The following is a 27516-nucleotide window of genomic DNA, read 5'->3' on the forward strand; positions in this document are numbered from 1 at the left end:
GGGACTTGTGTGAGTGTTGCGCAGAGGCGGCAGGGACGCCGCCCGCCCCGTCTGCCGTTTAAGGCCCATGTGGATGGAGGTGAGCAGCCGTGCCCGGAGGACGCGCACTGAGCCTCCGGGACTTCTGGGTAATCACAACACAGACACTCGCAACGACGGGTACGATAGTTACACTCTGGAAGTGGCTCTCCGAAATCTAAACCGAGTGCGCATTTCACTGTCCTGCAGTCCACGGCCGTGTTGGCAGCCCCCCTCGCCCCGCACCGGCTGGCTTCCATGATCCAAGCATCGGCCCCTTTCTTCTGGGGTTCAGGGCTGGTCCTCCACTCACACTCTGGGCCCCTTTGAATCAGCACAAGAGCAGGGACGGGGGGGTGGGGGGAGAGTGCCCCCAGCCCCCTCCAGGGCAGCTGCTGGCAGGCATCAGCGGTGGGGAGTGCTCAGAGCTGGCCCCCCTCTCGCGTGTCCCCTTTGCAGCACCCGGGACTCACAGTGGCTGGAGAAGAGCATTCTTGTGCACCCGCCGGCCCGTCTGTGGGGGTTCCGGGGTGCTGCAGCTCACGCCCGCAGGGCTCTGCTCTCTCACCGACCTGGAGGCCGTGAGTCGCAGGTCAAGGTGTGGGCAGGATGGCCCCCGAGACTCTGGGGCAGGACCCCGCCTGCCCCTCCCAGCTCCTGGTGGCTGCCTGCATCCCTTGTGGACCCTGGTCCCTGTCTCCATGTGCCCACTGCCTTCTCCTCGGTGTGTTCCTGATGAGACCCCTTGTCCCTGGGCTTAGGCTCCCCCAGTAACTCAGGATGATCTCATCTCTGGATCTGTAACTTAATTAGTCTGCAGAGACCCCTTTTCTGACCGAGGTCACAGCACAGTGTCTGGGGTCAAGACGGGACAGGTTGCTTTGGCCCCACCGTTCCGCTCACGACACACAGCACGTCATCAAACTCATGACATCACCTGGGTCTGATTTCCCAAACGGCTCTCACACCTGTTGCACCTGTCCCCATCTGTCCGTCCCCTCCGCCACGCTCTCTCTAGCTCAGCGGGGTCTCAGCGGCTCCTTCATCCCCCCGCCCCCTCCCCCACAAGGCCCCAGGGACTTCAGACGAACACAATGCCATCCTGTCCTGCTCACCCTCCTGGGGGGGGTCCCCGTGGCAGGCACCTGTGATCCCCGAGCTCCCTGTCCCAGCCCAGGAATGGGGTGCAGTGGGCGGAGCTCGAGGCCACTGGGACAAGCAGACGGGGCTGTGGACACTCTCAGAGTCCAGGAAACTGCCAACTCCCGCCAGCTCTGCGGAGAGCTGCTAGGCTTTCGGGTGAAGATAAGCGGGGTCTGGGATATGGAAGCCAAGACCTCAGCCGTCTGTAAGTGCCCCAGGGCCCCCACACTCCCTGGCGGGGCATCTCAGGTTCCCCCCACGGCTCAGGGCTCTCACTGCCAGGTGTGGGGACAGGAAATGAGGGGTTCCCAGCGGGGGTCTCAGACAGAGCAGGGGTTTGGGAGCATCCTGAGCTGGAGGGAGCTGACTGTGGCCCACCCGCCACGAGGCAGGGCTGGGACTGTCTGACCTCACACTGAGTGGATTGCGAAGGGCAGCCCCGGTCCCACGGCCCCGTGGGCACCACCTTCCACCAGGGTGGTGTGGAAGTCTGTGTCCCCCCGTTTGACCTCGGCAGGGCTGGCAGCCAGGGCCACCTCGGGAGCGCCGGTGGGGGGAGGGGTCCCCAGGGGTTCTGAGCGACTTGGCCGAGTCCCATCCCTCGGGTCGGGGTGGGGGTGGTGGTTCTCTCCCTGTGTCCTCCCGTGGGGTGTGGCATCCGTGACGTGCACAGAAAGCGCAGAAAGCACAGTCTGACCGACGCCGGGTGCCCGCGCCTCAGACACCCTAGCGGTCCCCAGCTCATCTCAGCATTTTCTCCCTCCCCGGCCTCCTGAGAAATTACTTCAGGGTCGTGTGATGGGCTCGGGCTGTAGATGGTGACTGGGAGCAACACGGGAGAAGCCAGAGGGGTGCAGGTCTTCAGCTGTTCCAATGCGGAACCTGGTCGAGCCCAGTACCGCCCCCTGGCTGTGATGGACATTAATTTCTTTCTGTGTGGGGCCTCCGTCTCCTAAAGAAATAACTGTCACAGACTCTGGCCCGGCCCAACCCCTTTCTCCCTCCTGCCACCCCCGCGCTGGCTGTCGCCCACCCAGAAGTCACCCCGCCTTGAATTGGCATAGGTCATCCCCGAGTCTGCGTATGTGTTAAACACACACGCGTGTGTGCCCACAATCAGCGTGTTCTGCTGTTTAGCACACTTTAGAGATTGATATAAACCGCGTCCTGCTGCCTTTTGAAACTGGATTTCTCCTCCCAGTGGGGCTGCAAAGGTTTGTCCGTGCAGTGTGTGTCTGCCCGGTGATTTAGGGCCCCTCCCGCTGCGGGAGCCAGCAGCCCCCGTCCCCGGGCTCAGGGACTGGCCAGCGTGGCTCCCGCTCCCCTCCTCCCTCTCTGTCGCCAGTCTGTCTGCGGAGCGAGTCCTGTTCCAGGTCTCGGACCGTTGGACTCTGAACAGCAGCACCCAAGTGCGGGCCAGAGTGCGGTTCGGGGCTGCCTGCTCGAGTGCCCCGTGCTCTCCCGGGGCAGGCCTGCTTTCCTTTCTCGTTGGCTGTCCCGTCCCCTTCTCTGGGGCTTGCCCATTCGTGTCTCGTACTTGTCTCCTTCTGCTGGGCTCTCTTTTTCAATTATCATTTCTTCAATCCTCACCCGAGGATATATTTGTTAATTGCTTTCAGAGAGAGGGCGGGGGAGGCGAGAGAGAGACGGGAGAGACGGCCACGTGAGAGCTAGACATGAGTTGGTTGCCTCCTGCACGCACCCGGACCAGGACTCAACCCCGTACACAGCCTGGGTCCGTGCCCTGGCTGGGAATCAAACCCACAACCCCGCTGTCTGCGGGTCGACGCTCCTGCCAACGGAGTCGCGCCAGCAGGGGCAGGTCGCTTAGCTGGTTCTTAAACCCTGCCTCTCTCGCGCGAGTAGCCCCGGTTGTTGGCGCCCTCAGTGTCAGGACCTGGAGCTCCTACCGCGTGCTGTTCCTTCTTTCCCAACTCCTAAGCACGTCCGCTCCCAAGGACGCTTTCCTCAGGCCTTCTTGGTTTCAACGTGCAGTCCTCAGAACAGGACTCCTGCAGGACGGCGGTCAGCCCGCTCTCGTGGCAGAGTGCCGTGCAACAGGCCCCGCTCAGGCCCTGCGGCCGCCTGCGCTGACGGGGCCGGGCTGCAGGCCGCCAGCGTCCGTATTTGCTCTGCGGCCCAAGCCTGCCGGCCAGAGGCCACCGGGATGTGCTGTTCTCTGCAGGGCACTGGGGCTCGGGGGCCAGCCCAGCCCCACAAGCACGGTTAAGGGTTCTGCTCACATCAAATGGGCTGGACCTCCAGTGGCCACAACAAGCCACACGGTCAAGCCCAGCACCAGCGGGGGAGGGGAGGGGTGTGAGTTTGCTGAATGAGGGTTAAAAGGAGCCACAGGGGATCAGGGCGTTTCCAGTAAGTAGGTGTTCTGGGGTCGCAGTCCTGTGGTAGCTGCACTTAGGGGGAAGGAGGTGGAAAGGCTTCTTTGCAGGAGGACTGACCGTGTCTCTGATGTGCCGCAGACACGCACCGACACCTCCAGGGGAAGCGTGTGCGGGCGGCATTTCCCGTCGCACCTGATTCCAGGATCTTTCATTTAATTGAATTTCATTTCATTTTAAAGTGTAATTTGATTTGTGCTTAATTTGGTTACATGTATTTTAATTTTCTTTATACATTTCAACACGTCAGTATTTTGTGTTTGCTCCCCGAGCATTTCCTGGGGTCGGCGCTCTGTGGGGCCGGCGCTCTGTGGGGCCGGCTCCCCCGGAGCTGGCGCTGGAGGTTCCAGGCCGTTCCTGTTCAGACTGTGGTGTTTGAATCAGCTTCGGTTCCATGCTGTCTTCAATTCTCTTCTCTCTCTGGTTTTTTTAAAAAAAATCCTTACCCGAGAATGTGTTTGTATTGATTTTAGAGAGAAAAGAAGGGGGAGCGGGGAGAGAGAGAGATATACAGAGAGAGAGAGACATCGATGTGAGAAACATTGATTGGTTGTCCTCTGTAGGCACCTGGACTGGGGATCGAACCTGCGACCTAGAGGTGGGCCCTGACTGGGAATCGAACTGGTGGCTTTTGGTGTATTTGACACTCCAATCAGCTGACTGCCCAGCCAGGGCTTCTCTCTCCTTCTTGAACACAGAATTTCAGTGGGAAGTGCTGAATGCAGAGCCTAAGGCATTTGAGTAGTGAAACCACAGCCCACAGGGACCTCTGCACGTTCACTAATAAAAGGAAGCATCGCGGCCCTCTCTGTGGAGGAGGTGAGAGCCAGGGGTGGGGATGTCCCCAGAGCGCCGTGGTCCTGAGGGTGAGATGCACTGAGCTGATCCCCAGCCGGTGGGCAGGCACAGCGGGCCACAGCGTCAGGGTGAACAGGGTCCTTATAGGCAGATGAGGCCAAGTTGCTCACAGCCTCAGTTTCCAGATGGGAAAATCAGAGAGTGGTCCTCTGCCCTTCGGTGGCCCGGAAAGAGGGGCTGCTAGAGAGAGTCTCCGGCTGTCAGGACGTCCCCACTGGGGTTTGTGCCCTAGCCCGTGGGTCTTGGTCGCTGTTCTGGCTGGGTGACCTCCCCGGCCCCGTCCGCACACGGAGCCTGATGCAGATCGCAGGCTGCTGAGAAGATGGCAGCAGACGGCGCGTGTGAGACGCTGGCTTCCTCCTGCTGTCCACGCCTCCCAGAGTCCGGGTGGCTTTTCCCGGGTGCCTTCTCTGTCCCCCCGCAGCCACCCTGTGTGTCTGCTTTAACGTGTCACCACGGGAGCTGAGTTTGATTTAAATAAGACTCGAGCAGATGGCGACTGAGAGTGCAGCTGACCTGAAAGCTGTTGGGGGCGAGTCTACTTAATAAGTAGCTCATGTTAAACCGGCACTTTGACGAGGTCAGGACCCGAGGCTTCGAGGTGCCTGGAAAGTGCCTGGGGACAAGATCTGGGGGGCTGAGAGGTCACAGGAAATTTCAGGACGTCCCCCAGTGTCCCCAGCCCTCCAGCCACTGCTTCTGTCTGACTCCAATACCTGCCCTTCCTCAGGCCCTGGCTCCCTGTCCCATGCTCTGAGGACCCCTTCCAGGCAGTAGTGCCAACTGTCTTCTCTGCCTACAGACCTTTCCCCCTCCCCTTCCCTCCCCTTCCCTTCCCTCTGTCCTCCCTCCACCTGCCTACCGATGGGGATCCCCACCCAGGGATCCCCACCCACCCACCCTCCCACCCTCCATCCACCCTCCATTTACCCACCATCCATCCACCATCCACCCTCCATCCACCCACCCATGCACCCAGGCTCTCGGTTCGAGTGCGCTGTGGTAAGTGACCCCCAGGGCTCACAGCTCAGTAGGGGCACAGATAAGCAGACAACCCAGGGCGATGGCATGTCATCTGCACTGTGATGGGGCCAAGAAGGCCGGGGAAGCCGTAGATACTCCCACTCTGCTGAGTAGAGGACGTGGGAATCAGGGAAGACTTTCTGGAAGAAGCTTCATCTCCGCGCCCCGAGCACCACAGTCTTCCCCTGTTCTGGGGAGCTCCCTCCGCCCCCCCTCCCCGTGCCTCCTGTGTTGCTGTGACCACATGGTGCGCTCGCCCTCTCCACTGTCAGCACTCGCGCTGCCGGGTCCCGTCCAGCCCCTGTGCAGCCGGTGCCCAAGCCCTTCTTTACCTCAGGCTGCATTACGGGGCTGCCCCGCTGGCCTAGGCAGGTGATGGGAACATTCCAGCCCGCTCTGTCCCAGCCGGGCTCGAGTCTGGGCTTCCCGAGTGGGACCTGCCCCTAGGGAGCCCACCCGCTGGGGCTCACGCGTGTGGCGTGCACTGTTGGTGGTTTCCTCCCTCCTCTCCCTGCAGCCTCCTCCCCTGGCCCCACTCCTGCACCCGGGAAGGCCGCCCCAGACCCTGGAGGAGCTGTCAGGGAGAAGGCGGACGGTGCACAAGCCCACAGGTTCCCCGTTCCTCAGACCCGCCCTGGCGGCGTCTGTGCTGAGCCCGGCCTTCGTTCTGAGTTTAGCTCCCGGCAGTTTGCAGGGGTCCTGGTTTGCCTCACAGCAATGGTGCCTGCCCAGCCCACACAGGGGCCCTGCACGTTTTGAGTCCATAGGACTCCCAGCTCACCTGATTCTGCCAGAGGCCCTTCTGAGAGACGGCAGGCAGCGGCTTGGGGGACAGGGAGGGCGGGGGCAGCCTGTGGGTTCTGCTGCAGGGCTGACTCCTGGGCCTGAGTCTTGCCGAGGCCCGTCTCGCTGGATGCGGTTCTCTGACACTCTCGTCTCAGGCAACCCTGACACTTGGGGCTTCTGCCTCTGGAGCTCTCTGCCCCCACCTCCATCTGGGGAGGGACTGCCCCTTGGGCCTCTGCACCCCTACCTCCCGGCCTCGGCAGCAGCGTCCTCAGGGGCCCCTCCCTGCTTCCCCTGTCCTCGCTGGGCTCAAATGTTCCCTCCCCTGGGCCAGGCACCTGCTCTGGGCTGTCCCAGACCCTCCCCCACCGCCCCCTGCTCCTCCCTCCTGGGGCGGGGCTTCCCTGTGTCTCTTTAGCAGCTGGGGCTCTGGAGCAGGTGTGAGTGGGGGGCGGGGACAGAGCGAGTGGTAACCCACCAAGTAAACCACTGGGGCCGCCCTGTTACAGAAGCGCTAGGTAATGGCGTTGCTCGAGTCCGCTACAGAAAGCTCTCCCTAAAACAACAGCTTCTTAAAAATGTTACGATATTTACAAGATCCTCATAGGCATTTTGGAAACTGTAAAATAAATGAGGTATAAAACCACCTCTCCATGTGAACCCACTGTTACTGTTTGAGATGAATATTCTCACTAGTTTGTCTAAGATGCAAACAGATACAAGTTTTATAAATTTTGAATCCCACTTTGACATTATGTAGGAAACATTTTCCTACGCCCCTGCGTATTTTCGGAGCCACTATTTTTAGTGGCCGTATCTTGCACGCTCCGCAGAGGGAGGCATCAGACCCTCACGTTCTGGCATCTGTGTCCTTCCCAGCCCCTGACGGAAGGATGTACAGAAAGCTGTGGCGAGCGGCCCGCACACCTCGATCCCGCGCCTCTGATTGTGTTTCTGGGGTTGGACCGGGTGTGGCACGAAGTTCAGAAAGGGGTGTAGGATGAACTCGAAAGCGTGGACTTGCCTCCCCGCATGTCGGACTGCAGGGTGTGTGGAGGGGCTCCCCGCTGAGGCAGATATCGGTGGCTCCGGGGAGCGGAGACATTTAGTGGGAGGAGCTAAGATAAATCCCAGGGGACCTGCCTCCCTTCCTGGGGCACTGCACCTCCAGCTAGTGGACAGCTGGAGCAGCAAGGCAAGGAGGTCCCATGACCAGATACACATCCCTGACCTTGACCACCCCAAGCCTCAGTTGTTGACCAGCTGCTTCCCAACACCCTGTGGTGCCTTGGGTGCTGTTCTAGGTGTCAGGGATTCAGGGGGAACACAGCCTGGGCACCTGCTGTCCAGGATCGCCCCAACCCTTGGAGGACAGAAAACCCAGGACAGCGCCCCCAGGGTGTGTGCCATGGGACACGGCTGCACTTCAGGGATGTGGCACCAGGCCTACCCCGGGGCATGCTTGGAAATGGGTTCTGAAGGATGAATAGAAGTTCACCAGGCAGAGAGAGGTGGGTAGAGTCGGGGAAAGGAAGTGCCCAGGGTGTGGGGGACCCCATGGTAAGCAGCCGGCCTGGAGCACAGGGTGAGCTCGTTTTCTTTTGCTGCTGTAACAAATCACCATATACTTAGCAGCTTAAAACAACACAGGTTTGTCACCTAACGGTCTGGGGGCCAGGAGTCTGGCGCAGAGCTGACTGGGTGGCATCTCCCCCCTGGGCTGCAGGGGGGAGATCCCTTCCCTTGCCTTTGCCAGCCTCCAGCCCCACCCCCACCGCCCGCCGCATTCCTTGGCTCCCAGCCCACCCTCCACCTTCATAGGCCAAGGGGCTCACCCTCTCTGACCCTTTTCTTTCCCACTCTTTCTGCGACCAGAGCTCGGAAGCGTCTCCCCCTTGGACCCTGTGGTCTCAAAGCTCTTAACTGAGTAACATCAGCAAAGTCCCCTTTGCCCATAAGGAAACCTACACCCAAGCTCCAGGCTGTAGGGTGTGAACGTGTTGGGGGCCATTGCTGAACTGACCACACAGGGCATGAAGGCACCGAGGACAGTGGCCCTCCGGCTGCCTCTGTGTCTCTGGTCAAGGGAGGGCCTGACTGGGACACCAACATCGAACCCAAGGTGTTAAGACACAATTTCAGATGACTGAATTCTGCAAACATTTCTCAAGCATCCGAGCATGTTGCCGGGCTGTAGAGCTGGCCGCGAAGGGAACCCTGACCCTGCTAGAAAGGAAGAGACTGAGGCAGGCGACCAACATCTAGTGCTGAGGAGCCCCCGGGAGAGGGGAGTGGGCCTTTCAGAGGAGGCAACGTCTGACCTGGGCTTTGAAGGGCGGATGAGGGTTTTCCAGGCTGACAGGCAGGGCAAAGGCATTCTGGACGGAGGAGACACGGTGAGCAGAGCCACGGAGGTGTGGAGAGCCTGACGGGGGGACAGTCCTGAGAAGTTTGGAGCAGATGACCTGCGAAGTGAGCAGAGGATGGGGGGGCCTGGGCTGGTGAGTCAGAGGTGCTGGGCCGGGCAGGCTTCCTGTGCCAGCCCGGGGGTAGTACAGGCAGCGGAGAGCTGTGCGTGGCCGTGGGGCAGAGGGCAGTCATGTGGCTGCCTCGGTTGGAGGGGCAGGGAGGAGGTACTCTCGGATGGAGGGAGGCACGGTCAGGCAGCTGGCTGGGCGGAACGAGGGGCAGGTGGCATTTGACCAAGAGCTTGGACCATAAAGCCCCCTGCCCCCTCGCCTTCCTGGGCCCGGTGGAGTGCAGAGCCCTGCTCCGTGTGGTCCCCGGCGGGGCTGGGCCTGCTGTGGGACCCAGAACATCACACACTCCCCCACTCCAGTTCTGCACCCCACCCCCACCTTTCCCTGAGGTCTCCTGCCCTTTTGCATTAAAGACGCCCTCTGCCCTGGGGTTTACTGCGTTTCAGCAGAACTCCCGGGGTGGAAGACATACGAAAACTGTCTTTGTTTTCGATTATGTAATAAGCCTCGCCTGAGTGTGCTTTGAAGGATGGAGCCGTAAACCTGCTTTCGGGTGAGCAGGACCCGCTGAGCGTGCAGGCGGCTGAGCGGCGTTGGGTGGGGGTCCCCAGTGCCGCCGGCTGTTAGCCGGTGCGGGTGCGGGGCCAGTGGGCGCCTTGCCCTGAGCCCTGGTTCCCTGGTCTGCAGAGCGGGAGCGGCTGGTGCGGGATGGTGATGGGAAAGGCTGCTTAGGGCGGGCGGCCCAGACGCGTGGCTGGTTTCAGTGCGCTGCGGTGCTGTTTTGGGGGGAACCGCGGCCTGTTGCAGTGTGGGAGAATGACGGGCACCCGCTCTGCCCCCTGTCCCAGCTCGGCTGTCGATGAGCGGCCGGCCGTAGGCAGGTCACTAGCTGTTTCTGAGCCTGCTACCTGAGCTCTGCCGAGGGCAGGCGGCAGCTTTGGGCGGGGGGCCACTTTTGGAGGTACCCACTCTGCCAGGGTGTGACCTTTGACCTCCCCCACCACTCCTGTCCAAACTGCCAGTCCTGGAGGAGTGAGAGGGAGCAGCCCTTTCCAGTCTAATGAGGAATGAGCACTGGGCCAGCCTTGGGGGAGGGAGGGCGAGGCCCCCGGACATGAGGAAAGGGTGAGAGGCAGCTGATGGATGTTTCTCTCACGTCAGTGTTTCTCTCCCTCTCTTTCTCCTTCCCCCCACCCCCTCTAAAACAAGTAAATGAAATCTTTAAAAAGTCAGTTTAAAGAAAAGATAAAGTCAGGGTGTGAGGCCTTTGCTCCCCATGGCTGCCTGCCCCCCTCTTCCTGCAGGGCCGGCTGGGGCTGTGTCTCCCTGTGTGGGTGCAGGGTTGGCAGGAGGGTGCAACAGGCCTGCCCTTCCCCTGACCTTGGCCCCGTGGTCTGGGGCGGGGTGGGGGGCAGGGGGATACTGGGCAGGTGAAGGTGGAGCCCTGTGTGGGCGGGGCGCCAAGGGCTGCAGGCGACCCCTCCCCGGCTTTCTTCATTCCTTCACATTCCAGATTCTTTTAAACCCGAACCACCTACAGCCGCCCCAGCCGTGGAAGAACCTGTATTTGCCATTTTGTCTGGTGCCCCAACCCCTGCCCCTCGATGGCTATGGAGTGACCGCCCCAAGTGGCTTTGGGCAATGCACGCAGCTTCTCTCCGGGTCCTTGGGTTGGTGACATCTGAGTAGACAGCGTGTGGGGCGCCTGTCCCCTCTTCTGTGCCCGCAGCTTCCCAGTCCGGTCCCACCTGTGGGCCGCCAGCCTGAGAGACTGGTCTGGGCGTGTTGAAACCTCCCCCTTGCGTGACTCCCCTCATCCTGCACAATGACTCCCTGGGCCCCAGCCCCTCCCCACTGGAGCGCGGCACCAGAGCCGCCACAGTCCCTTCCTGGGCTGGGCAAGGACCAGAAAGAAATGTCCGGGGCCCTGAGCCATCAGGGGTCTGCTGGGAGGCCCATGGGGACACTGCGCTCTACATAGCAGGGCATCCCCGCCCGTGGGCGTCACCAGCTGGCGGCCCAGGGGCCAGGCCTGACCTCCAGGCCTGTTTGGTTTGGCGGGAAGAGGGTGTCCAATCATGTTACCCAGCCGTCAGCACCCAAGAATCCTGGGATCTCACGTGAGCAGCCTGGGGCTTGGGGCCTGGAGAAACTGGAGGGAGGGTGTCTGTGAGCCACACCCTCCCGGGGCCACTGTGCTGGGCTGACAGGGTGCTGCCCCAAATGGTGTCGTTGTCGTAGTGGCTGTGGAGGGTGAGCAGTGCTGTCCAGTGGAGTTCTGGGGGCAGGGTCCAGACGGGGCCATGGGAAACCCTCTGGAGGTGGCTGGCAGTCACTGTCTCTGGATGCCAGACACACGGGGTGCCCTGGCTGGGCTCACGTGCGGTCAGCTGGTTCCCAGGCGTGGGGTGGGATGGACAGAGGTAGCGGGGATGGGGGCACCCTGCCCACCTGCCCACCACAGGTAGCTTGGATTTGGGGCAAGTGGGTGAGCTCAGGATGGCAGGGGCCTGAGAGCATCTTAGCTCTGCATGGACGGGTCACCTGTGAGACCTGGTGTCCCCCTTCTGACCTCCCACAGACCAGCCATGTATGACTAGTGGCACCTCGGGAAACCGCCCTGCCACACAGCTGTCAGCAGGTGTCCCACAGACAGGGCCAGAGGCGGGGCTGCAGTAGAGGGGACACCACTGGCAGACTGAGAGCCTCCGGGGCCAGTCCTGGGGACCATGGTGGGGGCACAGTCTGCTGGTGTGCGAGCCCATCCATCTCTAGACACCTGTGCTTCGGGACCTGACACAGAGCCACCTGCCAATGGCCACATGGGGCCCTCGGGCCGGGGGCAGCATGATCACCAGCCCTTTGCCGTGCTCACAGGGCTGACCAGTGGGCCCAGGCCCAGCCGACGGGCACCAGCATTGCGGAATCTGGGAACTCAAGCCAAGCACACCTGTCGTCCTGGGGCAGTGGCCGGGACCCGGGGTGTTTACCTGAGAACTCAGGTGTGGCATCTTGGAAAACAGCTCCTGCTCAGGTCCCTGCCCACCCAGGCTATGCACGTCTCCTCTCATTGCACAGGGCTCACCTGAAGGCGACTGCTAGGCTTCAGTTGGCCAGGCCTCATGCTTGAGCACCTACTGTGTGCCAGTCCTGTGCCGGGCATGAGACACAGTGGGGTCACGCCCTGTGCCGTCTCCAGGGGCTCATGGTGTACTGGGGAGACAGATGATGTAAACTAGGCAGAGCATGTCAGGGAAGGCTTCCTCAGGGAGGGACACCGGGCAAGGCAGAAAGGGGACGGGTTGCTCGACTTGGGGAGCCGGCTTGCCCCGAGAATGAGGACACAGCAGATGGTGTTGGGGACTCTCTGGTTTATTCTGCATATGCACAGCCACATTCTTCTGGGGACCCTGGGCTGGGTCTGCTGGCCCCAGCAGACTGGGGGGCGGGTCTCTGGGAGAAAAGCTCCTGGGCGTCTCCTTGAATTGTCAGTGTCCCCGTCGGTCACCCTGCCCTGCAGACTGGAAAGCTGAGGCTCCAACAGTGGAAAGACGTGTTGGGCGCTGGATGGCCCTGCGGCCCAAGGAGCCACTCCGGACCCCCGGGTGCATTTCCTCCTCGTTTAGGGGCAGCGCCAGCTTTCCCTCTGCCCGTGACCGCAGCAGGGGGATGTTCGGGGCCCCAGGGTGGACAGAGGCCTGGGAAGGCCTGCTCTGAGCTCAGGTACCCTGCGAGATGTGGTCACAGCCCCAGCCTCCTCCCAGAAAGGCCCACAGACACTCACACCCGGTGCACACCTTTGAGGCTGCGCCCGGGACCCGGGGTTGAGAAGCTTTGTCCTGAGCCAAGTGACAGTGGCTGTGGATGAGACCCAGTTGCACCCCCAGCTGTTGGACAAGAGGGACCCCACCCAGGACGGCGGCTGTCTCCTTCCATCTGCCCTGCCTTACTTGCAACTGGGCCACTCAGCAGAGCACAGAAGGGCAGCAGAGGCCTCGATAGGCCCCTACCCGTCAGCACCGTCAAGGTGATGGAGGTCGGGGGAGGTGGGCGGGGTCGAGGCAGTGCCCAGCCTTTGCTTCCAGTCTGGGGGGGACGCTCACGCGGGCAGAGCTGCACGGCGCCGCTGCCAAGATGGAGATGGGGGGCTGCAGCGCTGCTCCTCACAGCCGCTCCGCCCAGAGCCTCGGGTCTTGCCTGCGACATGGGGGGAGTGGGGACAGTGCCCACCTTGGAGGGTCCCTGCGGGAGCCAAGGCGGTAAGGGCCCCCGGGGTCGCCGGCGGCCGCGGTCAGGCGTGCTCTCCGGCGAGGAAGGGCGCCACCTTCCACATGTGACGCTGGCAGTGCTCCATGGCGTTGCACATCTCCGCTGCCTCCTGGTTCGCGCACCAGAAGCTCGGACCCAAGACGCACTGGTCGGTGCCCAGCAGCGGGGTCCTGGGGGCGTGGCAGGCGCCCACCTTCGTGCACAGCCTGAGGGGGTCCATCACCTCCTTGAGGGTCGCGATGAGCACGGGCTCATACTCGTCCACGAAGCGGCGGCACTGGATCAGGTAGGGCAGCGGCAGGATGCTGCAGCCGCCCTTGAAGGCCCTCAGGATGCCGCGCTTGGTGTTCTTGCGCTCCAGGTTCTGCGTGGACACGCCCAGCAGCCTCCTGCACCCGTTGCAGAAGTGTCCCTGGTTTTCTGTGTCCAGCAAGGGGAGCGGAGTGGTTTTGTAGGCCTCGTGGATGGCCCGGGCCCGCCGCTGGGGCCTGCAGAGCCGGATGGCTTTGCACACCTCCTCTGGGGGCACTTTGGTCACAAACTGCATCAGGGCGGGGCTGTAGGTGTCCACCATGGTGACACACTGCTTCACGATGGACGCGGGCATCACCGAGCACACTCGCTCCAGGCCTCGGCGGATCAGGGCCTCCGTGCTATCAGATTCCAGCCACTGGTCCAGCTCCTGGACCACCTGCAGGCACACCTCGCAGGTCAGGCTGGCCTTCATCAGCACCTCGTTCTGCTCCCTCGCGGACAGTGGCTCCAGGAAAGGGACCGTATCTGCAGCGGGCCCCCGCATCTCCTCACAGAAGCCCCCCCGCTCGCAGGTCTCCTCAGGCAGGACGAGCCTCAGCATGTTCTCAGCCGGGGTGAGAAAGTGAAGGATGTAGTTCCTGCACAGGAGATCCAGGCCTGGCCCCAGGGACTTACACTGCTCCTGGGTGGTCACTTCTGCCAGGTTGGACATGTTGGACCCAACAGCATCTTGGAGCCGGGCGACCAGCTGGACACAGTCCTGGCACACGGTGTCCTCAGGGATCTGCAGAGGGTGGGGGCTGAGGGGCCCCCTGGCCATGAACGGGGCCACCACCTCGGATGTGTCCTCCTCGGAGAGTGACCCCGGGGTGGCCAGGACCATCTGCAGTGGCTGGCAGAGGGTGAGTGCGGTGCACACCTGTGCCGGGGCGCTGCCCAGGTCCCCCCGCAGCATGTCCAGGATGGCCGAGCTGTGGACGTCTGTCATCTCCTTGCATTTGGCCAAAGAGTCCTGGCTGGGAAGCCACTCACAGGTCTTCGTCACCAAAGCCAGAATATCGGTCTCCGTGGCATTGGGGTTCAGCCCGTTGCTGGCCGCGGCCACCACCTCCAGGCACAGGTCACAGGGCAGGGACCTGGCGGTGGGCTGGCTCCAGACAGCACTTCGGCAGTGTCCCACGGCCCCGCACCGCACCGCCGCCTGCAGGTCCTGACACCACAGGGCCGAGCCCTGCACGCACTCCCGGGGGCCCTGGATGGGGCTGGCCAGCGCGGCCCCCAGGAGGCCAGGCAGCAGAAGCAGCGCAGGGAGCATGCTGCTCGCTCAGTGACCGGCGCCCCAATGTGCCTGGCGCCCGGCCCGCTGCTATAAACCCGGGCGTCACACTGGCCCCGCCCCCCGGGCAGCCTCCCACAGCCTGACTCACACCCGGGCTTCCCCACACAGACTGCCTTCCGGAGCCCTCTGCCAGCCATGCTATTTGCCCCTCCCCCCGGGCAAGTGCAGGCTGTCTGTCGGAACCGGCCTGCACTTGGAGGAACACAGCTCAGAGCCCCCGTGCTGGGAGGCCTGCCTGCCTCCCTGGCCACAGCAGCTCTGGGCCTGGTCCCGTCCTCCTTGTTGGCGGGAGCCTGGGTCCCCTCCCTGGGTGTGAGACCTGGGGGTTCTGCCCCTCCGGGATGTCCACAAAGCATTCCAGCCTTTTTTGGCTTGAGGGTGAAGTGACTTCAGAGTATGCCCAACTTCTAAAGCTGCTGTTCTCTGCACTTGGCCTTAAATGGCGTGCTGGCCCTGGCGCTTACCGGCCCCGCTGTTTGGGGAGGTGGGCTTGTAGAGTCTTGGGGCTTCATCCGTGAGAGCACCCATCGGCCTCCCAGGACAAGCCACGGATGTGAAAGCCGCTGGCCACATGGGTTCTGGGCCCGGGCGGGTTCTTGCTGAGGAAACCCGGCCAGGTGCGGGCAGGTCCTCCGTGGGTCTGAGGGTGCTGACTGGAAGTTCACCTCCACTGCAGGGGCCGTTTCAGTCCCGGGCCATTGGTTATTATTTTTCCTCCTTAGGGTTTAGCAGAGTTCCCAGGTGAGAGGGTCAGTGCTGGGCAGAGGCACACAGGTGGGTCCTGTCTACTAAAGGGAGACGTCCAGAACCAGGCTGCCTTGGCCTGATTTCCATGTGGCTCACTGCCCACACTGGGCCCTGCCAGGTTGGTGGGGGCAGGGGCCTGATGATAGGGGCTGTCCTAGGGCCGGCTTCGCCCCTCGGTGGGCGTGAGCCCCTCATGCGGTGCCCCAGCCCCGATTCCGGGTCTCAGAGTGTGCAGAGTCGGTACCCGGCTCTGTGGGTCGGGTGCCCAAGGCTGAGACTGCAGCCGCCCTGGTGGAGGAATGTGGACAGGGCTGCTCGCCTGCCTGCCTGCTGGGGTGTGGGGTTGGGGACAGCTTATGGGGTATGGAATTTGCTCAGCCCCTCACACCACTGCCAGGGATGCAGCTCCTGGGACCCAAGGTGGGGCTGGCCTCGGGGATGAAGTGAGCCTGTGCCCTCTCAGCTGCGGGGACGGTGGCTGCTGGTTTTCGCTGCCACCCGGCTGGGGCTGGAGACCCGGGGTGGGGGTGCCTGTATCTAGATGTGCCTGGGGCAGCAGGTGTAGGTTCCTGGCCGCAGGTTTTCTACGTGCCAGCCCTTCGTTCAGTGTGTCTCCTGACGCCACAGGCTCCCACTGTCCGTCTCCGAGGACCGGGCCCGGGCCCTGGCCCAGGGTGTGAGTGGGCCACGCAGGGGCCTGGCCTGGCAGCCCCCGCCCTCCCGCCCAGCCCTCCCTGTCCAGCCCCTTGGCGCTGCCTTGGGCTCCTGCCAGGGATGCCACACTTTCCAGGGGCCTGGAACGTTCTCATCTTCTCGTCCCTCCGGCCTAGTGCCCGCTGATGAAATACCAAATTTGTTTTTCATTTAAAAAAAGTATATAGGAGCCTTTTCTTTTGGACTTTCTCATTTTTAACTTTTTATTGAAATACTGGGTTGGCCAAAATGGTCTATTTAGTTTTTTCCATAAAATAAAAGACACACTTTTTATTTTTACCAATAACTATCGATTTGGATATTTTGAGTAAGTCGGCTCTCTCCCACATGGTACAACATTGATTGTAGACAATTAATGTCTCGATTTGATCGCTATCAACTTCAACTGGTCTGCCCGACCTTGGAGCATCGTCCAGAGAGAAATCTCCAGCACGAAACTTCACAAACCACTTTTGACACATTCGATCAGTCACAGCCCCTTCTCCACACACTGCATAAGTCTTTTTCTGTGTTTCAGTTGTGTTTTTACCTTTCTTGAAATAATAAAGCATGATGTGCCGAAAATGTTGTGTATTTTCTTCCATCTTCAGTATTAAAATGGCTGCACAAAAATGCACCCATTTTGATACTTTTTAAAAAAATTCATGCTGATACGACAGCTGTCACAATACAGTCTAACAAAATTGTTTCAAAGGAAGTTAAAGACAACACAGTGCGCCACGATAGCCAGCGCACAGGCAAACCGAACAAACTTTCTGGCCACCCCAGTATTTCACGTGCACAGGAAGAAGCACAGATTCTAAGTGTTCCGCTCAGTGTGGGCCCCCAGACTGAGCAAGCTCCTTGATCCAGACAGAGGAGCAGCAATTCCCAGCAGCCCCAGTGCAACTGCCCATCACCCCGGGCCCTGCCCCCTGCTGTGAACCCCCGCTCCCACTATTCAGTGTCTTTGACTTCTGGGCGCGGCGTCATGTCTGGGAGACTCGTCCCTGCCGCAGCGTGTAGTTTTGGATTGGGCGTCTCATTCTCCGTAGAATTCCACTGGGTGATTGCACCCCAGTTTATTTTCCTGTTCTTCCCTTGGTGGGCGTGTGAGTCATTTCCACGTTGGGGCACATGGGCCCCACGTGCCTCAGGTGGTGCTGGGGCTTACCAAGGGCGGACGCCTGGGGTCAGGGCACAGGTGTCCAGGAGACGCCCACGCAGGGCTCCTCAGCCTGTGCTAGCCACCCCCGCCGCCCCCAGCATCTATCTTGTTTAATTTTCATCTAATTTACAACTTAGCGAGCAGCTGGAAAACAGTCAAGGACGCCTGTGTGACCTTTACTCAGCTGCACTGGCCCCGTTTGCTCTGTGGCTCCCCATGCCTCGCCCCGTCCATCTGTCCGCACACATATGTCCTTCCAGGTACTCGTTTCCTCACCTGTTGAGAGGAGGCTGGAGGCCTTGTCCCTTTCACCCAGGCTCCTAGGGACCAGGACATGCTCGCGTCATCGCAGTGCACGTGTCATTTTGAGAACTGTGACGTCGAGGGAACGTGGCCTCTCAGCCGCAGTCCATGTGCCTTCCCCGCAGGGTCTCCGGCCCGTGGGCGGGCGCCGGGGAGGGGCCCATGTGGGGTCATTCGCGTCCCGCTGCTGTGCACTCGAGGTGACACAGTGCACTGCACAGACCGTGCGCTGCTGCGGGGGGCGCCGGGGGGAGGGCTGCTGGGGCCAGGGTTTGCGTGTGCTGAGCAGACGCCCCCAGAGGCTTCCCTGCAGCCGGGGCACCGGGACTGTTGTGACTGCACTGTTGCTCCCTGTCGCTCCAACTCCAGCCCGACAGACACCGCGCTGTAGGCCCCGGTTTAGCAGATGGCAGCATTCGCCATATGTCTTACCAGTTCCTTTCAAGAAACTTAGGTGGAGGTTACTCACTTCTCTTCCCAAGTACATACCCTCCTGGTGGCAATGGCATGAAGCAGTAGGAGGAGGGGCTTAAGGGGGACCCTTTCCTGGAGCCCAGGTGGGGAGGGGAAGCAGAGGATGTGGGGCGTGCTCAGAGGGATGCAGAAAGGTTTTGCCATCGGCCACCCTGCTGTGTAGGCGGGAGCAGCCGGCCTCTGTGCAGCTTCAGGGACACCTGGTTCCAGCCCCAGCCCAGTGGGCCTTGTACCCCGTGTTCCGGAATATCTGCCCACAGAGAGCCCTGCTTGGCCTCCCACCCCTTCCACTGCCCGCTCGCAGGCCACCTCTCTTCCTCTCTGCCCCTCTCCTGGGAGACACTCCTGTCCCTGGTCCAGGCCCCGCCTGCACTGCCAGGCCACTTTGGGGCCCAAGGAAAGGGTTCACATAATCACTCCTTTCTCATGGATTTTTGTGGCCCCCGGGGTGCGCTGGGGGCTCAATGGGGAAGAAGATGGACGGGGAGTGGACATTCCTGTGTGTGGGACAGAGCATGAGTGGGTAAATGCCAAGAGACCATCTAATGCCAGGTGGGAATGCGTCCTGGGGAGGAAAAGGAAGGGGGAGGAGGGGCGGGGAGGTGGTGCTGCTGTGCGGCCCCCTGGGAAGGTGCTGTGAGCGCTGTGCTTGGTGCAGTGGGGTCATGGGGGAGCCCCAGGAGGGCTCTGCTGCCCTTTGCGCAGCGGCCAGGAGGCAGGGAGGCCGGCGCCTGTGGAGCGTGTGGCTGAACTGTCCCCGGGCAGGGCAGAGCCCGGCGGAGGAGTCTCTGGCTGCTTCTGAGAAGGTGATGTAGGGATTATCCAAGTACCGTCTTTTCGAGCTCTGGCAGAGAGGACGGCACAGGTGAGGGGCTTGGACAGAAGGCAGCCCCGGGCTGGGTCAGGGGAGGCAGCACGCCAGCCCACCAGGGAGGTCCAAGGAGTCAGGCCTGGGCTCCACAGCTCAGGGGCTGAGCGGGCCAGCTGAGCCGGCTGGGCGTGGAGGGGGCCAGGATGCCCAGGGCAGGGCTGCCAGGGAGCTGTGTGGGAGGCCGTGACTCGTGCGGCCGGGTGTGGGTGCGTGGGTGAGTGGGGCGCTGTGCCAAGAGTTCAGGAGCAGAAGCTGGGCGCTGGGATTGCTGAGCAGGGCTGGGGGAGGGGCGTGCTGGCAGCGCCCGTTGTGGAATCTTCCGAGTGCGAGTTTGTTGGGATTGGGTCTCACCACCCAGCCCCACAGAGGAGCCGGACCGGCGAGTCTGCCAAGCCCAGAGCAGCACCTCTGCGCTCCGACCATGGGCAGCCGGGCTCGCCATTCCCCACTCACGCCGAGACACGCATGCTCCCACAGACTCCCGCAGATGCCACAGAGCGGCGGGAGATGCAGGCGGGGTCCTCCTCTCTCCCCTGCTCCTGGGGAACCTGATGCCCTGCCCTGCCCCCCAGGAAGGAGACCGTGCCCTCAGCTCCACCAGCCCTGGGGACCAGGGTCTGAGGCCAAGGTGTAGGGAGGGCCCAGCCCTGGGGGAGGGGCCTCCTGGCCTCCTTGTAGGTTCTGGAGGGGACAGGCAAGCCAGTCTTCTTGGGCTTGTGCCTGCCTCACTCCAGTCTCCGCCTCCATCACCACGCAGGGCCTTCTCCCTGGGTCTGTGTGTCTCTGTTCACACTGACCTGCTCTGGTGAAGGCACTAGCCTTTGGATTAGGGCCCGCCCTGTGCCAGTACAGCCTGGTTTTAACCAGTTGTGTCTGTAAAGTCCTGTCTCCGCATAAGGTCACATCCCAGAGGGGTTAGGACTTCAACATGGCTTCCAGGGGACACAGCTCAGTCCACCCAGAGCACAAGGGTTCTGGGCACTGCTGACCTTGACCTTAAACGCTGGCTGTGGTTCAGATCCGCCCTCGGCCTGGGCAGCCTGGCGGCAGAGAGGACCCCTTCGTGGACAGCACCGAGGCGAGGCCCCTGGGTGCTGCTGGGGCACAGGCCAAGTTCCAGCCACTGGACACTGTTTGGAAAGCTCTGCTCAGCACAGGGCGAGCCTTAGAGTGGAGCTCAGCTCCGAGGCACGCAGGCCCGAGAGATGGGGGCTTTGAAAGGCAGACCCCAGTTCCAGTCCCCACAACCCTGGAGCACAGGGAGGCACCGAGTCTTCCAGCCGCAGCGGCCCCCGACTCCAGGCACTTAGGAGCCCTGTCTTGAGACTGATACTGCGGAGCCCAGGGTGGGCGGGGTGTGAACCGAGACCGGAGCAGCCCAGCCTGGGTGTGGAGCCACAGGTCTTTGGCACCGTGAGGGCCAGGGCCTTTCACACACACACCCCTCCAGAGCCCGGCGACATCGCTCGAGTGTCTCTGTGTGCCCAGCGTCCTGGGGTCATCCTGCGCTGCCTCCCTCCCCGCCCCAAGTCCCAGGTGCCTCCCACCACGCCCGAAAGCCTGCATAGGCACCTTCCCACGGCCAGATGCCGGGTGTGCCGGCTCCCTGGGCCTCTTCACAGAACCAGCCCCACTCAGCCCGCCCACCCCGGAGGCCATCCATGGGAAAGCACCTGGCGGGCTGGCAGGCCTCACCTGCGGCTGAGGTCGTCTCATCCCCAGGGGCCAGGGGAGAGGCCGGCGATGTGGGCAGAGTTCTCCTTATTTGGTTCGAAGGGGAAGAGAAGAAGATGCTCAGAGCTAGTGCTTGCCCCTTGTTGCTGTCGCTTTCATACCTGGGCTGAGCCGTTGCCGAGCACCAGGTGTGTGCTGAGCGCTGTTCTAGGTCCCGGGAACATGTGAGCTAATGAAACAATCAGGACCCCCCCCCCCCCAACCCCCGCCATGGTCCTGGAATTAGTGGAAGAGGCAGAGACGAGCAAATACAACAAACATATGTCGTAGATGGGAAAGGGGACGAGGAGGAAGTGCAGAAGTTGTGGGGGGGGTCTGGAGTGGGTGTGGCCAGGGAAGGCCTGGGTGATACCACAGTATTTGAGGGAAGGGGGGGGAGAGCCACGTGGGCGACTGGGCCCCAAGCAGGTGGCCGCCTGTGCAAAGGTCCTGAGGTAGGTGCTTGCAGGAGCGGCGGGACCCCAGAGGGGCGCGGGGAGAGCCAGAGGCCGCTGCAGGGGCCCGGTGAGAGGGGACTGGGACTGAGTGGCAGCGGCCAGTGGCAGCCAAGGGTTCTGCATCTGTGTGAGGGTAGAGCCAGCACTTGCAGCTGGTGTGAACGAGGAATGTGAGAGAGATCAGCCGGGCCACGCCTGGGCCACGCCAGATGTTTGACCTGAGCAGGTGGGACGCGGTGTGGAGGAGGGAGAGATTGGGGCGGGCAGACCTGTTGGGCTGTTGTTGTGACATCCGGGACAGAGGCAGGTGCTCAATCCAGGACGCGGCTCCCAGGATGGAGAAGGGACACTGAGGACCAGGCCATCACTGTGCGTGGCAAGAGAGAGGGACAGGGCAGGGGACGGCAGGAAGCCCAGGCTTGCTTGCACAATGGGATGGGCAGCCCTCCACCCAGCGGGAGAGCGGCGGGCCGGGCAAGAGTAAATGGTGACCTCAGCACGGAGGGGCCCAGGGCACGAGCCTGTGGCCCCGGGGGGTTAAACAACAGACAGGTACCGTCTCCTGGTCTGGAGGCCGGAGTCCACGACCAGGGGCCGGCAGGGCCGGTTCCCACCGAGGCCAGGGGAATGCGTCCCAGGCCTCTCCCTGCTGATGGGGGTCGGCGGGCACCTTCGGGTTCCGTGGCGTGTAGACTCAACTCCCCGATCCCTGCATCTTCTCATCCCGTTCTCCCTCTGTGTGTGTCTGTGTCCGATGTCCCCTTTCATAAGGATGCCCATGCAATCGGATTAGGGGCCCACCCTGCTCCAGAGTGACCTCTTCTTAGCTAATTACATCTACAACTACTCCATTTCCCAGTCAGGCCACATTCTGACGTTCGGGGGGGGGGGGGGGGCGGGGCATCACTGTGCGAGCTTGGGGACACACCGAGCCCGCCAGTCACCCTTGTTGAGTGTGAACAGGGGGTGTGCACTGGGGGTGCTGTGGGATTGTTCGATGCACTCGGAGTGCTGGCCCCCTGCCCGGCCCACCCTTTCCCCTGTCTGAGAATGGGGGGCCGCTGCAGCACCTGAGGGCCCAACCCCTCCTGCCCCCAGCATGCGCAGAGGGGCCCGGGTCTGAGAACGGCTCGGTTCCCAGCTGACCACGGCTGCAGCCTGGTACTCTTGCCCTAGGCCACACCGTTCGGACCCCACAGGTCTGTGGAGGGTGTACGTGCCAGGCTGTGCCGAGGCCACCTGGGTGGGCCCACTCATCTTTCTCGCCGCAGCCCGGAGGGATGTGCCTGTCCCACTCCAAGGCGAGTCCGGGCAGTTAAGGAACCCGCCGCCGGTCACAGAGCTGGTGACAGCTGGGTCCAGGGTTTGAACCAGACAGCTGTCCTCTGAGTCTACTTGCTGTGTTGCTTTGGCTCCCTGGGGACACTTGCCACGGGGGTGGCTGGAGGGCAGGAGGCCTTGCTCTGAGGGCCGGGTGGCACACCTGGCTCTGCCAGGCACCGAACCAGTGTGTGGCCAGAAGACCTGTCTTTGGAGGGAGGTGGGGGAGCCTCCCCTGCTGGCTGGAGGGCCACCAGCCTCTGTCACCGCCCCTCCCAGGCAGCTCTGATTGCTGCAGAGATCGGCCTGCAAGCAAGGCTGTCCACTCGCACCTGCTCAGGGACACCCCGCAATTGGGCTCCCCCCGAGACCAGGCATGGAGAGCAAGGGGTGTGTATCTGGGAGGCAAAGCAGACCCTGGGGGCAGTGGGGCCATGCGGCCGGGTGGGGGCGGCAGCATGGGGTCTTTAATGAAGGGTCACCCCCTGGGGGACTGGCTCGGTTCCTGAGTGTTTATCCCCCACTCCTGTCCGCCATAGGTAGCCCGACAGTCCACCCTGCCTGAGTCTCCCACAGTGTCCCAAGCATCAGGCCGTCAGGGATTCGATGGGGCGTCCAGGGCTCCCCGCGGCGCTGTGCTGCACAACAGCGTGACAGGCCCGGCCGTTTGTCCGGGCTTCCTGCTGTCCAAGCCCGAGCACCAACCCCACTACTGGTCCTCAGACAGAAAGACTCTGCTCCACGTGGAGAAGCACCACACAGGGTTTTGTTTTTTTCGTTTTGAAAGATGAGGGTAGGAGTCCATGAAATGCCTGAGGGGCCTGGACAGAGGCGCCGGGCTGCAGGCCCCTGCTCTAGGCTCTCGGGGTGAGAGTCGGGGGGCCGCTGGTCTGGATGGTACTCATTGTCGGAACCTGGTGACATCGGGTCTCTGGCTCATGGGGCTGACCTCATGGCAGCTTGTCTTCCCTGTCATCAGCACTCATTGCATGCAGGGCTCTGTGCTAGCTGCACACCCTTTAAATACGGTCCCTCCTTCTCCAGGACAGACTTAGGGGGCAGAATCACCATATCCATCCTCTTGCATTTCACAGACGAGAAAACCGAGGCTCAGAGAGGTCGAACCACTGTCTTTGGTCAAACCAGGGTGTGTATTTCTCTGTGTTAATCCCAGCCTGGAGAGCGGCCACAAACAAAGTCACAGACACGTCCCTCCACATATTGGGAACCTGGACTTCAAAATGTGGCCCTCAGAGTGCGCAGCATCTGGGATCCTCTAGGCTCCGCAGCCAGGAGCCCAGCTCAGGACAGGAGCCCTGGCTTGTCTGGGGAACCCCCCCGTCCCCGGGAGGCTGCTTCCATCAAAGATGGGCCCTAACAGTAACACATTGCAATTAGGAAACAGTTCCGTCAACCGGAAACAATGTAACTGACCCTTGCAGCCCCGGGATATCAGACAGATGTTACTATTCTGCAAACATGTTTCGGGTTGTTGAAAGAAGTGAAATGTTGCAGACACAGCGGAGTTTCCCTGCCCCCCTGCCCATGTGACCTCCACACATGTGTTCCATGCTTCTCCGTGTTTTCACAGTTTCCCATCTGCCCGTGTCCATGAACAAAGGCGCCGTGGTGCCCTGCGCGCTCAGTCCCCACCAGGGGCTCCGAGCGGGCTGGCTGTGTGCTGCTTGCGCTTCTTCGCTCAGAATCGTGCTTACGAAGTGGACCCCTGTTGAGAGCTGGGATCCCTCTGAAAGATGACGCAGAGTCTAGGGGCGCTGCGGGTTTAGTTCCCCTGTCTTTTCGCTGTCGTGGCAGGAATCGGCCAATATCCTCGTGCATGGGGGTCTCCGTGTGGCTGGTCGGGTGTGGAGTGGCTCCTGAGTTGTGGGTGTGGCCGAGGTGTGTTCCTGGGCCTGTGCCGGCCCCGTGGGCAGGAGGATGGGACTTTAGGTGTTCAGAGGAAGAGTTTTGCTTTCTTCCCTCTCGCCCTCCCCTCCCAGAACCTTCACATTAGCACAGCATAGAGTTCGCACAGACCGACCAGGATGCAAATCCTTGTTTTGCCACCAGCTCTTGGGTGACCTGGGACAACTTTCCACATGGCCCTGTGCCTCTGTCTCCTGTCTGTAAGACGGGGCGATAATTCCCACTCGGCAGAGGCACCGTGCCCCGGAGTTCTGCTCAAGTCAGTGGTGCACATGGACAGTGCCCAGTCAGCGTGGGGCGTTACCCCGGGTTTGTTGCCTTGTCGATCCAGTCATTAAGCCTTAGTGCCAGGTGGGCGGGCTGGCCCTGCCAGACCCCAGAGAGCTGCCCCTCTGTCCCCCGCCTCCCCGCCTGCTTCCTCCGCTGGCCCTGGAGGTCCAGCTCCTCAGAGGTGGACTCTGGGTTGTCTCTAGTGGTCTTGGCCTAGAAAATTGCTCTGACTTTCCAGGAATCTGACAGCTCCCTCCCTGTAGAGCTTCATCAGCCAGACATTCCGCCACACCCAGGGGTCCCCAAGGAAGCCACCCCCTCCCCGCCAGAGGGGCTTTCATGAGGAAGGCACCGGGGGCCAGGTGGGGAGGGCGGGAATAGGGGAAACATCTGGAAATTCTTTATCCTTGAAATCCATTAAACAAATACCATCCCCCCGCCCCCGCTCAAACAACCCAGAGACAGGGCCCACGGGATGGGGCACATGGGGCAGCCTGGTCTGTCTGTTACTGTGAGCCTTTCTCCGGTGACGGGGGCGTTCCCCCGTGGATCCCGTTCCCCCGTTCCCCCGTTCTGTGGACTGGCTGTGACCTCGGCTCTGGCAGCCCCTCTCTGGACCCGTTTCCCGCTCTGTGTCTGGGGGATTTGGTGGGAGGGTCTTTTCTGACCCTGAGGCCTGCCTGCTAATGCTGGTTTCCCCGTGTCCCATTGGGGGGTGCCCCCCCAGCCAGGGCAGAAATAGACACGCCGGTGGAGCCACCTCCCCCCCCACTCCCTGTCCTCGCCCAGGCCCTGTGGCCCCTGCAGTGGTTGGACTCCCTGGCCAGTCTTCGGGAGAGACCCTCTCGTCTTCGTGCTGGCTCGGGGGGCCCTGGTGAGCTGGTCCTGCGCACCAGGGTCGCCCCCACCCCGGTCACACACCGCGTGACCCTCACCACAGCTGTCCATGCTTTGCTTAGTGACTCAGCCTGTGGCTGCTGCACCCGACACACATGTGCCTCAGGCCTCCCCCGTCCTGTGTCCAGCACCTGGGGGGGCCCTGATGCATGGGACGTGCTCAGCGGCCACAGAATGAGGGAGTGAGTGAGTGAGTGGGTGAGTGAGTGGATGAGGGAATGAGTGAGTGAGTGACTGGGTGAGTGGGTGAGTGAGTGAGTGAATGAGTGAGGGAATGAGTGAGTGAATGAGTGAGTGGGAGGATGAGAGTGAGTGGGCGAGTGAGTGAATGAGTGAGTGAATGAATGAGTGAGTGAATGAGTGAGTGAATCAGTGAGTGAATGAGTGAGTGAATCAGTGAGTGAATGAGTGAGTGAATGAATGAGTGAATGAATAAGTGAGTGAATCAGTGAGTGAGTGAATGAGTGAGTGAATGAATGAGTGAGTGAATGAGTGAGTGAATCAGTGAGTGAATGAGTGAGTGGGTGAATGAGTGGGTGAGAGAGTGAGTGAATGAACGAGTGAATGAATGAATGAGTGAGTGAATGAGTGAGTGAATGAGTGAATGAATGGGTGAGTGAATGAGTGAGTGGGAGGATGAGAGTGAGTGGGTGAGTGAATGAATGAGTGAGTGAGTGGGTGAATGAAGTGGCTTGTGGCCCAGATTAGGTCTTCAGCAGAAGAGGCAGCCAGGCCTGGTGGGAGGGAGGCCCCACCACAAACCAGCTGGGAGCCCCAATCCAATCCACTGTCCCAGCTGTGCTTCAGTTCCCCCCCACCGCGCCCTCTCCCCTGTTCAGGACAGGGAGGTGGTTTCCAGGTTCCTCCACTCAATCTTTGATCTCTGCAGGGCACCCCTGTGCCAGTCCCGTGTGGGGCACTGGGAATACCCACCTCCCAGGCCTCTTAGTCTGCACCCCTGAGGGTGCAGGTCAGTGTGGGGACCCCGCCCTCAGCACCGGGACCCCCCGGGGCGGGTAGGCTGCCGTGGCACCCAGAGCAGCAGCAGCTCGGTGGTCGGGATAATGGAGTGGTGCACACAGCCACCCATGGGCCCCTGCTGGGTCAGGAGGGGCCTGGGTGGCCAACCTGGGGGCTTGGCCTTCGGCCTTTGTCTCCAAGGCCTCGGAAGCTGCGGGCAGAGAGCACGCCCATGCCCTGTGAGTTTCGCACCCCACAGTTCAGGTCTGCGAGGAGGGAGAGGGCCAGACTCAGGCGGGGAGCCCAGAGGGGCGGCTGGAGGCGAGGCCCAGGCGAGGGCTGAGGCCCCAGACGAAGGCCGGGAGGTGGGGGGGCAGCAAGCTGGGCTGTGGTGGTCTGCACCGGGCCCCCCTGCCTGGTGGGAAGGTGTCTGGGAGGGCTGTGTGTCCACGTGACAGACACGGGGAGACGGGAGAAGGCAGAGCCAGCTGACCCAGGGGCTGGCTTTGCAGCTGGGCCTTTTAAGATGCTCTGTGTTTTGAGACTTCTGCTGGCAGACAGGCGAGGCTCTCAGCTCCTGCCATGTCTCCTTCTGGCACCCAGCTGGCCCTGCGGACCTGCAGAGTGACGTGGCTCTGGGGTCCCCGGCTGTCCGCCCTTCCTGCCCTTCTCAGCTCATTCTCCACCCCTCCGCCCTCTTTCCTGCTCCCTCCCTTGGGTTTTAGTCAAGGCTCTTTGTCCCCCCGCCTCCCTTTCCTCTCCCATAAAGGGGCTGAGGGGCCCCCTGGCGGGGGTCTGCGGGGAGCTGGGGCCTGGCGGGCGCTGCCAGGGCTGGCAGCCGGAGACCGCCAACACGGGCAGTCTAGTCCGGGGCCAGCGTCTGGCGGGAAGCCCAGCCCAGCCCAGTGGGCTCGGACCTGTGTGGCTAATCCTCATCAGAGGCCCAGGGCCTGGGCTGTGGGCGTGGTTACCCATGAGGCTTGGGCTTCTTGAGGGCAGCAAGGAGCTGCCCCATTTCCTGCTCTGAGGGACCCCCTGCCCCTCTCACACACACACCTGCTGCCAGAGCTGTCCCAGGTGGGACTTCATTACCTCCATCCCAGCGTGTCCCTGGAACCTGTAGGTGGTGCCAGAGGCAGACAGCCC

The 27516-nt window shown here is 61.9% G+C and overlaps 2 protein-coding genes across 3 annotated transcripts in view; one reads left to right on the forward strand and one right to left on the reverse strand.

Annotated features, from left to right (window-relative positions):
* Positions 1-27516, forward strand: part of SORCS2 (sortilin related VPS10 domain containing receptor 2) — a 277312-nt gene that overhangs the window by 130427 nt on the left and 119369 nt on the right. The window lies entirely within an intron of this gene.
* Positions 12072-14561, reverse strand: PSAPL1 (prosaposin like 1). The gene has a single exon (XM_024573756.4). The coding sequence runs from the start codon at positions 14544-14546 to the stop codon at positions 12999-13001; it is 1548 nt and encodes a 515-aa protein (XP_024429524.2). The 5' UTR covers positions 14547-14561; the 3' UTR covers positions 12072-12998.

The sequence above is a fragment of the Desmodus rotundus genome, chromosome 4 (genome assembly GCF_022682495.2).
Source record: "Desmodus rotundus isolate HL8 chromosome 4, HLdesRot8A.1, whole genome shotgun sequence".
Taxonomy (NCBI): domain Eukaryota; kingdom Metazoa; phylum Chordata; class Mammalia; order Chiroptera; family Phyllostomidae; genus Desmodus; species Desmodus rotundus.

Coding starts and splice junctions, on each gene's coding strand:
- PSAPL1 (XM_024573756.4), bottom strand. CDS start 14,546: ATGCTCCCTGCGCTGCTTCTGCTGCCTGGCCTCCTGGGGGCCGCGCTG.